We start from the raw sequence: 14278 nt of genomic DNA on the forward strand, positions 1-14278 counted from the left end.
TGGATTCGACAGAATCGTTCATTAATTGTTAATTTTTGTTGCGGTTAGAAATTGTGTTTATTGGCAACAATAATTTACTACATCTAGGTGTACCAACGAAAAGCTTTGAACTTTTGAAAATCCACTGCCCTTCGGAGGCTGATAATATTTCTTGAAATTGCGAGTCAGAAAAAAGTCGCCTATATTTTGTTTTGCTCTTTACACCTTTATATTTTTAAAAATTTCAATTCAATCTTTCGGTCATATTATCATTATAGGAAATAAATATATGCAGATTTGAGCTTTGCACCATTTTGTGAAGGTTGTCTCATCTGTATATGCCCAGGACGCCATCTTGCGTTTTCTTCCTCCCGCAAACAGGCCTCAACTCCATCCGTCACACGTGTCTGGAGTCTTATTTTTAGGCGAAAATGGTAAGTTTAATTATTTCTTTACACAAAGGCTCCTCATATATTTGTTAAAACTAATCTCTATTGAATATCATAAAATCATCCAGTGCTGCCTCTAATCCACTCGTTGCTCGTTTCAGGGAGTCGACATCTCGCACAGGTATGACCGCAAAGTCAGGAGGTCCAAACCACGTTCTAAAGATGTGTATCTTCTGCTTTTAGTGAAGGTAAGTCGAACCATTTTTCTATCAAACCCTCCTCTACTTACTTCCGATTTTTTATTCACTCATCTCAATACCGCTCCATGAAAGTTCCCAGCTAGCAAGCTACCGTGTACATTTTCGGTGGAAACCAGGAGCAATTCTCAACTCATGATTCGTTTGAGTACACATTTCTGTTACTTGCCAAGTTAACTCTGGTCATGTACAGAACAGTGCTGCAATATGCAGCATCTGATCTGCAGCTAGTAGCCATGCTCTAACTTCAAATGAGACTTGCTATGCAGGTTCCATGAAACCTAAGTTAACCTTACCTCATGATGACACTTTTTCCAGTTTCCTAATTTCCTTGCATTTTACAGCTTTACAGATATTTGGTCCGACGTACTCGTGCTAAGTTCAACAAAATTGTATTGAGGCGTCTGTTTATGTCCAAAACAAATAGGCCACAGATGTCTTTGTCCAGATTGTCAAAACACATGACAAAACCTAGCCGTGCTGGTAAAACTGCTGTTGTCGTAGGATCCATCACCAATGATCCGAGATTAATGGATGTACCCAAGTTATCAGTAAGTTTTTTCCCAATTATCTTATCGTTTGGCAACTAGGGTGCCAAATCTTACATAGTTTTGGAGGTTTTCATCGAAATTTTCTTGAGAAGCAAATGTTGGCACCATTAATACCTTAGGACAGCAAGAATGGATCTTATATTGCAAGGGTTCGAATTTTTCGGGACTGCATGGTCGCAGCAAAATTGTAGGACAGCTCTCCAAATTGTTGTTGAGCTAAGAATTTTTTTCTTCCAGATTTTCAACTCATGTGGATTAATGCAACTTAGTCAAACATTTCAAGATTAGCAAAGAATTCATTAAAATCTTGATGAGCCCATTGTGGTGAAAACCCAACTTGCTTTGGAAAATTGCGGAGGCTGTGAAGAATTTGCACCCTGCACTATTGACCATCCAAATCCTGATCGATAATTGACATGAGAGTCATTCCATGCCAATTAGTGGTACTTTGAAAAAGTGACCCTGTCAGAATTTGATAAAATTTGGCCTGCTTACTGTACATGCATAGCTTAGTATAAAACCATAACTTTAAGTTGATTGGACCACCTGTTGGGCTTTCACTAGACACTGAAGGTTTGCGCAAGTTGGCCTTTTTCGAAGAATGCCACCATTCTATTGATATGTAAGTTCAAAACGGTTCATTCTTAATCAACCGCTCTGGTGTCATTGGAAAGCCCTGAAAAAGAGCTTTTCAGACATGTATAAGAAAATTGGGCCTAAATTGCTATTTTTTTCCGGTCCAAATTTTAAGTTTCCAAACATATCTCACAATTGGACCTTTTGATTTCTTTGAAAATTTCACAAGATGTTGATGACACCTTAAATTACGCAGGTGCAAACTTTCAGAGTGGAGTCGAAAGTTACAGGAAGAAAAGATCATAGTGCGACACTGCGTCGCGTCTTGAGCCGTCTCGTGTCCCGAGTTCTGGGAATCATTCCTGAACTCGGGCCAGTAGTTCATCTATGGCATTTTTAACCTAAGCTTGAAAGCTTGAAAATAAGTCCCTATCTCAGCCCCTTGGTCTTCTTGCCCTATGTAAAGGTCAATAGCCCAGGTTAATCAAAATATCTCAATTATCAGTGTGCTCTCCTTGTAATATTTTCTTGCTTCTTATAAGGGTTAGAAATACTTTTGTAAAAGAAATTTTGTAATATGCCCTGGGATAACTTCAGGTTGCGCAAGAGGATTTTCTGCAGCTTCACCGAACGGATCGCTCAGTTTGTCGCTTATTATTGATAGAACATCTGCGTTCGGAAGCTGCCCTTTTCAAACGAATCTTTCAACAGCTGTTATCCCAGTGAATGATGTTGAAATATCCATTCTTAGGGCCAATGAAGGGCTCCTTTTAAGTGAAGAATATCTCACCAACAATCTAACAGTTGAATAAGTTCAATTAATAGAACTGAGCGTGACACTATTATTAGGTCCTTTTTATAGATTATGTGGCTGTCAAAAACCAAGTCTAAAAGTAATTTTTTGTAGGAATAAATGTCATTCAGCATGATGAAGGTTTGCAGGTTTGAGCATATTATCTTGTTATAGTGCATTTGATGCATCAGGCAGATACAGTTAATTCTACAATGAGTTATCATTCCTCTGACGATTTTCAGATCATGCCACTCCTTGTTATGTTGAAATTTAATTATACTCACTTCTCTGAAATTAGTTTAACTCAACAATTGGGTAATTTCAAGAAACTAAGGTGGCGAGGCGCACCAGTCAACAGACACAAATAGGAGATCATATGACTAAAGCTTAAAGTGACATCATGACTCTGCCTCATGCTGAGCATTCTCACTTAAGAGAGAAAAAGCTCACTGTGAGCGCAATTTCCCTCCAGGATTTATGCCGTTTGATCTAAAAGTAGTTACGTCCAGACATGTCTACAGTTGCTTTCTAATTCGAGATAACTAGTGATGTGCCAAACAGCATAGCCCCAAGAAGGAAATTGTGTTCTTAATGAACTTTTCCCTCCCAAGTCAGAATTCTCGGTGCAATGCAGAGTCATGACGTTACCCGAGGCTATCATTGTATGATCAACAACTTGTGTCTGTATTAGGTAACTGCTAGGTAATTTAGGTGTCTGTATTGGTAGCAGTCAGCATTTAACAATCGCCATTTATCAATTTTCAGGTGTGCGCCCTGCGAGCTACAGAAACTGCTCGTGCCAGAATTTTGAAAGCAGGTGGTGAAATCATCACATTTGATCAGCTGGCTTTAAGAGCTCCAACTGGAAAGCAGACAGTCTTATTACAAGGTAACCCCAACGATTTTTCCCCCCTTTCTTTCTTAAATTAAAGACCATAAAATTCTTGTTTTTATCTAGTATAATTTTTGACAAACGTACGCCAGGGTCTGTTTTTTGAATGTTGACTCTCCAATTTCATCCAGCGCGGACAGAATTAACTTCTATTGTTATTCTGAGATTCAGTGAAATCAAATAAATTTTATGGGGCGCTCCCCCCCCCCCCCCCCCACTCCCAATTTTATATTTCTCTTTCTCACATTCATTGAATGAACTCCAATGCATTATACTCTCGTGAAAGTGCTAATGCCAGGAGTATGAAACTTGGCCCAAATGTTTTTCACAAGAACTAGTTCAATGAGACTCATTCAGTTCACGCCCCCCCCCCCCCCTTCTTTGCAGCATGAGACCTCAAAATTTTGAGATTTTATAAATTGAAATTCTTTTAGCAGGCATAGTCACTAATTTTTTTAATGCTCCTGTTTTAACGAGCCAAGTTACAGGAGTCGACAGAATTTTCTGTCAATGCGACCATTATTGGACCCCTAGCTCCCCTTCTTTAGCAAGGACTATCAGAAATTATTAGAAAATGTACCAAAACAACTGCTGCCATTCAGAAAGAAATTGAACTCGAGACTTGCCATTAATCACACATTCAAAAGAGTGTCTGAACTGAATTAACACCATCGTTCAGGCATGTTGGATTAATAAACCACCCTTGACCCTCTCAATTTTCCAGTTCAACACCTTGCAAAATGAATATCAGAGAATTAATGGAAACGGAGTGGTACCATTTTGAAAATATTGTAGAATCTTAAGTCTTTATCTTTTAAAAGTGTCCTCAAAGCCCACCAAAACGGATTTCCAGGTCAATGAAAGCATTTCCCACCCCCTTTCCCAGGCCACTGGCCCACAGAGGAGATGAAATCTGCTGCTGCAGGGTTTCCAGCATTCGGAAAACCCCAGAAAAGTCAGGGAGTTGGAAAATTTTAGAGTCGGGGAAAAGCAACACCTTGCAAAATGAATATCAGAGAATTAATGGAAACGGAGTGGTACCATTTTGAAAATATTGTAGAATCTTAAGTCTTTATCTTTTAAAAGTGTCCTCAAAGCCCACCAAAACGGATTTCCAGGTCAATGAAAGCATTTCCCACCCCCTTTCCCAGGCCACTGGCCCACAGAGGGGATGAAATCTGCTGCTGCAGGGTTTCCAGCATTCGGAAAACCCCAGAAAAGTCAGGGAGTTGGAAAATTTTAGAGTCGGGGAAAAGCCAAAACAGTTAGGGAATCAAAAAATAAAGAAACAACAGAGACCTTGTAGCTCAGAAGACGAGAAATGAGTCAAGTGACCTTGGTCAAGTCACTCAAGCAGCAAGTTCTCTCCTCAGTAGCTTGCAACAGCAGTTCTGGCAGGACACAGTGATCCGGCCTTTGATGTAAACTCAATGGAAGCTACCTATCTTCCCAACACCAAGAAGCCACCACTTAGTGAGTTACGCACCTTCAATTTGTAGCTCTTGGACATTTTTGGGGAGCAAAAGTGTGCTTAGTACACAAGTACATACAGTACCTCAGAGAAACTGTGATCATACCTTCCTATGGAGTTTCAATCCAGATACTGAATTTTTTTTCCTTTTGCAGGTAAACGCAAGAACCGTGAAGCTTGCAAACACTTCGGTAAAGCTCCAGGAGTTCCAGGCAGTCATACGAAGCCATATGTGCGCAGCAAAGGACGTAAATTTGAACGTGCTCGTGGTAGGAGGAAGGGCTGTGGTTACAAACGTTAACATCCTCTTGTTTATATTTTTTTTATATTGTCATTGACTAAAAATAAACTAATGTTTACTTTATATTATTTGTTTTTATTATTTCACATTTGCGACAATTTCACTATCAGTTAATGATTCATGTGACAGTCGAACTGTTAGGATAATCAAACTATGAGAACTATCAAACTATTTAGATAATCAAACTCTGGAATCCTTTTGAACAATTTTACCTTTGGTAATTTTAGTTTTTCTAGCTTTTCCATCTATTCGAATTTTGTATTTAATGGATGAAATAAAAAATCCTATATTAACATGTAAAGTATTAGGCCATCAGTGATTTTGTCTGCCTTCCCTGGGCATCATGCGCCTCAAAATCGGGCTTTTATTCGGGCCCAAAATAGAGAGGGCTGGGCCAATGTGGCATGAAAATAAGTTGGTGCAACCTGTCGATTTTTCCTAACTCACAATCGTTAAAAAATCTTATGTGTCATGATGAATTTTGGAAAAGTTAATTTGACTCCTAAAAATTGGGCTTTCCATCCAAGGTGGCTCCTCAAATTTTAAGGGGAGGGCAGAACACTGATTGGAACCCACTTAGAATTTAGTTTTCTTAATCTTCCTCAGTGTGTGATCCCACCATTTTTGTGAAAGCAGTCAAGAGTTTTTCACCCACTTTGGGCAGTTACATATCAAACTTAGGAAATGAATTCTCTCTTAATTTTCTCCAAGCGAACATTGAAAAATCATCTTGCGTTTAAGATTATGGAAGAGAAAATATTTGTGCTGCTTTGTGAAGTACACAGACATCAACTTTATGTCATAGTGAAGGAAATCTATATTTTTTTTGCTTGACAATTTTTTTGAAAATAACTATTATGCCTTAGCCACTCCAGATTCCTTTCCCTGGAAAGACATTGTATGTAATGTAGAACTTTCTGCACCCCTGCCCGAAATGTAGGCAGAACTGATGGAAGCGGGTGTAATGCCTCCTGAGGGAACGTACCTAACATGTGAAATTTCTCTCAAAGAAGGAATGTATTGAGGAAACTTTAATTTATTTTTCCTTAATTTTATTTATGTTAGTCTGAAATACTCTTACATACTATACGATCGAAGGTTTACGTCCTGCCAAGGTCAAAATCATTGGATAGTGTCAGAATGGACTTTTAATTAGTAAGTAATGAGCAGTTATTTAATGTAGACATAGGAGTACTGCATGACTGTTCCCCTAAATACACATTAGAAGCATAAGGCCATAACCAGTTTTTTAGAAGAAAAATATATCTTTATTCTCAATATCAAGGTTTCCAGTGGTAGTAGTCCAAAAATCAGGGTGAAACTGGGAATTTTGAGAATAGTGCGTAAGTTTGACGACTTCAGCCAGCCCATCAGGGAGTGGGTAAACCACCCCCTGAGTGGGAAATTTGTCCCAAGTTTAGTAAAAATTGGCATGGTTATCAAAGCAAAGATTCTATGGAAGGTTAGCCGAAGGTTGAGGGATTTGGAACTTTAGGAGTTAGGGAAATGTAAAACAAATCAGTGAAATTGAAAATATGAAGGTTTTATAGAAACCCAAATTTGCAAAGAATGTTTCTTTGGTTGCTAAGGGGTTCTATGTTGGTGAAACATTCTGTAGCAATATGTGGTGGGGGATTGATATCCAATAGCACTTTTAAAGTTGCGAATTACAGAGTAACCATTAGAGCTGCTGGGCAGATTTCTTGTGTTTTCTTAAACTCAAAAAAAAAAGCATAATGGAGTCTACACCAAAGAAGTTTCAAGTTTTTCTAGAGAGATAGAAGATGTGCCATCTTTTGAATCAAATTCAGAAGTCAAGATGGAAAATTTCCTGTCATACTCTAAAAATGTTCCGACTTTTTGACAGTTAAAATTGGGCAATCAATGGAAAAAATAATTTCTTTTCTTCATTTCGCTCTAATTTGCGGAGCTATTCTGCACTGGAGTGAGGCTTTTGCTCCGTGTGCATGATCTTAGCTCTTGAACGAGCTGAAGCAGTTGAAAATTGGCCTAGGTTGCTGGGGAAGTCTCAATTTTGCTGCACTCAACTCCTCTTAATACAATTCTACTATGGCACCTGAGATAACAAAAATTAATTAATTAAAGCAAAGCAGGCCCTTTTTCGCAGGGATCCCGTTCATAAAATTAAATCCCTGGTTTAAATATTAGGTAATTTGAGATTGCTGACAAGCTTCTCGTATATTTTTACTTCTTTTCCAAATTCTAATTTGACCAGAGGAGAATGTACAATTATCAAAGGCATGAGGAAAAAAGTCTTCATGCATAGATCAGCTGCATAGATGCTGTGATGTTCATCATCAGTGTGATGGTAAACATTTGTAGAGAATCTTGTATCAATTGCTTTCAATATGATAAATATATGTTAGAAATCATACTTACTGAAAGCTTCTTGAGAGCTTTTTTTTTGTAACATTCATAAGTACCTTATTAAAGGGAGATCATTTGAGATGATAAAATAGAAAAAAATTATAAAACAATAGCAGAGCTTTGTATTTAACTTTGTATGTACAATATTTACACAATTGAAGACAGGTCGATCAATTTTTCATTCACACAAACGGTCTGAATTTTCTGGCTTTCTTTAAGGCTTCAATCTTCTGTTTATCCTCTTCGAATTTTTTTCGTAACAGTTCTAGATCTGTAATGAAAAAATAATTCAGGTGACTAAGGCTTATGCTATTAAAAGAAGGAATATTAAATTGAACGGTCAATGAAAGTTTGGACATATTAAATAGGATCAACCTAACAGCATTTCACACTGCCTAATTTTGGTCTCTTTTTCATTTTTTACTGGAACGCTAAGTCACACAATACATACAATTTCTCAAAAGCCTTGAGACTGACTCTCACCTGGACAAACAAAACAATCTAGAGTCAACGCCAAATAAAATGATATACTTTTAAAAAGCCACAGAGGATCCGCCACCTTGGTCTTTTTCTTTACTTTGAATGCTGAACTGAAGACAGCTAATCTTCCGTCACACTTTAAAAGTACATAAAATTATTTGGCAAGGACTTTGGTGAGATACGGTTTGCGTAATGATCATTTCATTTTCTATCCAGTAGGACTGAATTTGAGTAAAAAATTTGCCAAGTCATAGCATTTCGAAATGGCGTGCTGAAAGCAAAGGCTGGAACATAAATGGGGGCCAAGTGGACCTTGGATAATGTAATGGAGTGGAGCATATACAGAGCCAAGTCTCGAGATATTGAAAGCTGCTTTAAATATTAGATTCAAATCCACCAACTTTATATTGATGGAGAATCAAAAAATTATACTTTCAATACCTTGAATTCGAACACTTTCCAAAAGTGCGCCTCCTTGTAATTAAAGGACAAACCTAACCTCCCTTATTGCTTGAGGAGAGGCCCAGGTTTTAGAACCTGTTTGCTTTTGTTATCTACAAATCTTTCACGATTATGAAAATCTGCTTAGGAGCTTCATATTTGCTGCTGCACACCCCTGCGACTCCTCATAGAAAACTTATGGCTGAAATAAGAGATTCAGACTTACGGTTCATTTTCGATTCTTTGATTTCGAAAGCATAGAAGTTCAGAAGTTTCTTGTTTTTCTTTTTCTGTTTCTCAAGGATCTTTTCTTTAACTGTCTGCTTACGGGCAAACCCAGGATTCCTTCCTCTGAAAAATAAAAAACTGTCAATTAATCTGCTGTGCTGTTTGCTGTATTTTAAGCTGAGCAGATGAAACATTAGTTGAGTTAGAGAGTGGACAGGAAAGCAAATGGTTCCAACGTTGCACAAGGTTATAGTTATCCTTTTAACTCTCACCAACTGAGGAAGACTTTAAAAAATCATATTCAATTTGAATGTAATATTCATAGTAAGACATGTCGGTACCAACCCAACAATTAAAATGTTATCTTCTCTGCAATGAGGGTTGGAACAATATTTCAGTTACAATATTGATGATAAGTTCCTGCAATACTATTTGATGTTATTGAAACAAAATACCTCTTGAGGATATTATGGGAAAACTTTGAGAAAAGCAGACTGGTAATGTTTCTGAAAAACAATACTTTTGCAATAGAAACTGCAACATTGTTGGAAAAATTGCAAACTAGCATTTATATAGCGCTTCAACACACTCAACTTCCCAGAAATGTAACTGTAGGAACAATGTAGTAGCACAGTAAGCTGATCAGTTAAAAGCTGTTTCTCCAGAGACGTCGAATGGATAAAGAGAAAATGATAGGGTGTAATGTGAAAAAATCCTTATCTTGAACAATTTTTGACCAAAGAATCTCATGAAACCACACGATTACATTCTGGCAGTCTCGCAAACTGTGATAGAGATCACGGTTGTCATTGGACAAAATGAGATTCTGATTAAGGTAACCGGACACAAAAAAATTTTTCAACATGGCGCATTTTACGATAGGACGTAATTAACAGTCTCCACTATCTTGTCCTTTCGTAATCTAGTAGTATGGATTGGCTAGCAGCCAATAATAAAAAACGCAAAGAATATCTGTAGCTAGGCAGTCTTTACAGTTGATGTCCATCAAGAACTCCGTGAAAAGATCCAAGATACAATATAAAACGTTGGCAGCAATGGTTGGTGAACTCCCAACATTTCATTACACGTTTCACAGGTTTTTCCACTGCCTGACTCAAAAGAATCAAAATATCACAAGAGCAACAGAATTTGTTAATTTCCTGAAAAAAGTTTTGAAAGGAATTTTGAAGAGCTTGGTGATAACTTTTTGAGGGAGTCTCCAAACAATGAATAATTTGGAATTATAACAGCAGTAGAGTTTCATTGGTGGTTTGAAATTTTGTGAAACTTTCATTTCTGCTTAAGAAAATGAAAAATTTTGTGGATGAAAACTGGACTTACTTCCGGGTCACAGTGACCCAACCTTCACCATCTGCTTCCATCAGTTGTTTTTGCCTTAGTCTTTCTTCACGACACTTTTCATCAAAATCAGTTATAAATGCATCAACCTCATACTGCAATTCTACAATGTTGGGTATTCGGTCATTATATTCTTGGCACCATTCTGAGGGGGAAAAGAGAAATAACAACACATTATTCGGCAATAATAATGAAAAAATATAAAAAAGAAGTTTTACTTAAGTGAGTTGGGAGGGGAAAAATTCACTAGAAGCGAAACAGCCAAAGCAAACTGACTGGGCTTTTGCTGCTTTCCTTACAATAAATCAATCAAGACCGTACAATCAGTCCATATCATCGATCAGTGATACGGATACTTATTACCAATGTTGGGAAGCTAGTGAAATGAGCTACAGCTTCCTACACGACATGTTCCGCTAACTTCAATAGATTGCTTAGAGTTTGTCATTTATCAGGTTTTTTTGAAACAGTTTGTGTAAAACCCCTGCAAGAGAACTATTACAAATCTCTCGCTGACGAAATGTTCACCTGTGCTGTAGTGTCATTTTTGAAGCGGGAAGCTAAAAACAACACGAATTTTTTACGCAGATTGTGACATTAGGAGTTTCAAACTTTGCCAATGTGCTCATCGTGATTTTTGAGACATTTACTCATAGAAACGACTCTAATTTTTGCTGTAGCAAAAGTTTGCAACGGGCCCATTCAGAGAAAAGCCTGGTGTGGTAAGTCCAAGCCACCCTGTCTTTAAAAAATCTATCTTTAGAAATCCATCAACCAGAAGAGTTCAGTCAAAATCTAAGATTCACAAAACTCACTTTGAACACCAACTAGAGGCTTATAGTCTTCAGTTTGAAGGGTCAAGTGCTTCTTCAGCTTCAGAGCTTTTTTCAAAGAGTCGGTGGATTCAAACACAACATAAGCAACCTTGAATCCCTGAAAGAACAAGAAACAAAAATATGATTGGAAAATCATGAGGATCTCATGAGCAAAGTTGTAATCGGATTAGTGAAAAGAGGTTAATTCTTGAGAATATTTTAATTCAAGTTGACAACATACCATTGGAAAAATATGGGTAGAAAAACATTTTGACCTTATAAAACCAAAGTAGAAAGAAGTTTGATGGTGCATTTTGCATGCAAGATTTAAATGAGGATTTTGAAAACCTGTTTCCAAAATGATGAAGTGCTGAGGAAGGATCATTTAAAGTCCAAATACTGAAATCATTTAATTGTGATCCTTCATAGCATAGAAGGTAATGGGTGCGAAAGTTTGTAATTTTTCTGCCATTGTAGTTGCTTTCAGACGCCTTCTTCACACACCGCAGATGAAGCTTGAGTTTGAACATTATGTCAGAAGCTTTTTATACTTAAGAAGTTCTTTTGAACTTGAGCTCAAGAGGGGTGCTATGAGCGGCATATTTTTAGAAAATTGGATTTGTCATCATTTGGAAGTCAAAAATAATGAAAATTTTGTTTGTACCATGGGTGCCAGAGAAAGAATGAAAACAATTAATTTGTTCCATAATCAGGTCCTTCTTCGTTAAGCATAAAAAGGATCTTGTTTTCTAGACAGAAATCCTGGAAAAATTGTTTATATCTAAAGTGACACGACACAAACACTTTGACAGTGATACTTCATTCTCTTACTTCAATTGTCTATAGAAGTATTGCTGAAAATATCTGTCCAGATTTTTTCCTTGCCTCTAAAGGAATATCTAGAAAAAACTTTCAGAAAAAAAAAAAATTTCTCTGGGAAAACACACTAACTCATCATTACGATCTTTCTGGAGTTATTTTAAATTCCTTTGTAAAGATTCTGCATGTTTCTGAATCAAAGATTTTCATGATAAAAAAAGAGACATTTTAGGTTTTGAGGAATTAATTTAAAGAGCATGAAGTATTCTTCACTGGTCCAAGTACTAATGTTAGTAGTGGTTGTGGCTATAAGACACACTTACCAACAAACGCTTTCTTTCAAAGAATTTAGATACTGGCACTTTCGGTAGTTCAAAGGAGGGTTTGTCATGAATATACACATTTGAGATGGCTCCACATTGCTGGAATAAATGGCTAATACAATTCTGGAACAAAAGTGTCTCAAATTAAGATCAATAATAGACAACAACATTGATAACTAGACAATAAGATTACAATTAATGACTGGTAATCTTGGTGTGAGGTAGTTCTGATATTCTTCGGTTTGTTGACTTCATGAATGTGTATTTTAAGGAAAAAACCAGTTATATTTCTGTAAGCTAATAGAAACAATATTAAATAAAAAAAACAATGATATGAGTTGGGGAATTATTGGCTTAGCGTCCTATCTGACCAAAGCAATCACTGTAGTGCAGATTACAGTGATACAGGGTATGCCATGAATTTCAATAACAAAGAAAGCTAGAATGCTCGTAAGTAACTGTGTGATTACAGCGATACTCTGGAGAACTTCAAACAAGTGTACTGTAATTGCCCTTTAAGTGCAACCATTGTTTTGATTCTAGGTCTATTTTACTTAGGTACAATTCACTCAACATTCAGTGCGCTTGCAGATAAGCATGGGTTAAGTATACCACAAAATATTTTTGAACCTGATACATTTTGGAGTGAAGGCATTGTAAAGTTGACCATATGCCATCTATTTTGAACATTTATAAACCTTCTGTTACTCTTCATTCAGCTTATGAGAGCTGTTACAGGTTTGTTAGAGCTTGACAGTGACTTCAGTGACCAAAAGAGAATGTTTTTATGTCAGTACTAACCTCAGTAAAATAAGGCGGGATCCCCATGACAAATAAAGTTTTGTCGGATGGTTTTTCTTTGCAAGCTTCTCTAACCACATTCTGCTTGATGTACAAATAGTGGTAAACACCGCTATTTTCAGATAGGCGTAAGCGAATTGCTAGATGAAAAAAAAGCAAAATGGATTTAGCTTAAAATGAAAACTAAATTATGAGATGATTATGATCTATACTTAATGCATTTGAGGAACGCTTTTTCTGAGTGGGCTAAGTAATTAGCTGATTAATTTAGCTGTGTTGATGAAAACAATCAATGAGTTACTCAAAGGACAAATGGCTGCAGGGACAAAGAAGTCAACTCCTGGCCTTACTATGAAGGGTGCTCCTTTTTGAATTCAGTAGAGAAAAAATATGAGACTTACTACTCACATTAGAAGGACCCTGCACGCTCCTTGTAGGAATGTGTGCCCTGTTTGATTTCCAATTTAATTACTGCATTAAAGTCATCCTTGGACGCTGATCAAACTTATTTTTGGCGCCAACTTTCTACGAGCCACCGTTTTAGCAAAATCCGCGGCCTCAGTTTCAATGATTTATTTGGTAAAATGAGGTTGTCCATTGATTAAGTGTCACAGTGCATTTCTCTCATCTTTACCAGGCAGACACGCACTGCGTTTCCCTTGATTACAGCTGGCTCTCCCTGGAATACATTGAAACTTCAATCGTAGATTATGCAAGAACAGTGGCTCATAGAGAGTTGGCACGATGATGAAGTTTGATCAGCAAATGAGTTTGATGCGATAAAAGAATTGGAAATCGAACAGGCCGCACATTTCCATAAGGAGTGCGCAGGGTCCTTTATTTAGATGGATTTAAGATTCAAGTGATGAAGTGATTCAAAATTTTTAGGTTATCTAAATGAATTAAAAACGGGCAGCTATTATTTAAAGCAATGACACTGAGTGACCGTTGGATGAATATCTAATACTCAGTTTTCATACCTTTAAAATCTTTAGAAGTCATTGTTGTAACCACTACCCTTCCCGTGAGCTGTGAAATCGAAAAGTTTGAAGTAAATCGGAAGCAGCACCAACCACGTGTTTACACAGTACAGTGTTGTTGTTGTTTATCAATTATCAGCAACATGATCAGCAACCAATACCCCCTAGACTGACCATACCTAAACATTGGGAACTCATCTGTGAGTGTGTGAGTGCATCAGGTTGTGAGTTTTTACACAGGACCTTATGGGACGAGGTGAATAAGTGAAATTAAGAGTAACATGAGATGACTGGTGACCTTAAGTGATCTTTTCTTGGAAGTATAACATTCGTGGAACATAAATACCAAAAATTTGCCACTGAATCACTTTCCTGGCAGAGAATTTAAAACATTCAAGTGGATAACCACATCCCCCTCCCCTCCTCTCCATTCCG

At 37.2% G+C, this 14278-nt stretch overlaps 2 protein-coding genes across 2 annotated transcripts; one reads left to right on the forward strand and one right to left on the reverse strand.

The window, feature by feature from the left end:
* Positions 1-244: 244 nt before the first annotated feature.
* On the forward strand, positions 245-5272 carry RpL18 (ribosomal protein L18). The gene is made up of 5 exons (XM_019055341.2): positions 245-413; positions 530-616; positions 970-1176; positions 3311-3434; positions 5064-5272. Exons 1-5 carry the CDS (start codon positions 411-413, stop codon positions 5207-5209), a joined length of 567 nt encoding a protein of 188 aa, XP_018910886.1. The 5' UTR covers positions 245-410; the 3' UTR covers positions 5210-5272.
* A 2424-nt stretch (positions 5273-7696) lies between these two features.
* LOC109039711 (ribosomal RNA-processing protein 7 homolog A) lies at positions 7697-13998 on the reverse strand. The gene is made up of 7 exons (XM_019055327.2): positions 13844-13998; positions 12864-13003; positions 12063-12185; positions 10921-11038; positions 10088-10250; positions 8745-8869; positions 7697-7868 (listed from the first exon to the last, which is right to left on the reverse strand). Exons 1-7 carry the CDS (start codon positions 13863-13865, stop codon positions 7780-7782), a joined length of 780 nt encoding a protein of 259 aa, XP_018910872.2. The 5' UTR covers positions 13866-13998; the 3' UTR covers positions 7697-7779.
* Between the last annotated feature and the right edge of the window lie 280 nt (positions 13999-14278).

The sequence above is a fragment of the Bemisia tabaci genome, chromosome 1 (genome assembly GCF_918797505.1).
Source record: "Bemisia tabaci chromosome 1, PGI_BMITA_v3".
Lineage (NCBI taxonomy): Eukaryota > Metazoa > Arthropoda > Insecta > Hemiptera > Aleyrodidae > Bemisia > Bemisia tabaci.

Coding starts and splice junctions, on each gene's coding strand:
- RpL18 (XM_019055341.2), top strand. Junction 617..969: donor ATCTTCTGCTTTTAGTGAAG/GTAAGTCGAACC, acceptor TGCATTTTACAG/CTTTACAGATATTTGGTCCG. Junction 3,435..5,063: donor GCAGACAGTCTTATTACAAG/GTAACCCCAACG, acceptor TTCCTTTTGCAG/GTAAACGCAAGAACCGTGAA.
- LOC109039711 (XM_019055327.2), bottom strand. CDS start 13,865: ATGACTTCTAAAGATTTTAAAG. Junction 12,186..12,863: donor TCCCGCCTTATTTTACTGAG/GTTAGTACTGAC, acceptor CTTTTGTTCCAG/AATTGTATTAGCCATTTATT. Junction 11,039..12,062: donor TTGAAAGAAAGCGTTTGTTG/GTAAGTGTGTCT, acceptor TTGTTCTTTCAG/GGATTCAAGGTTGCTTATGT.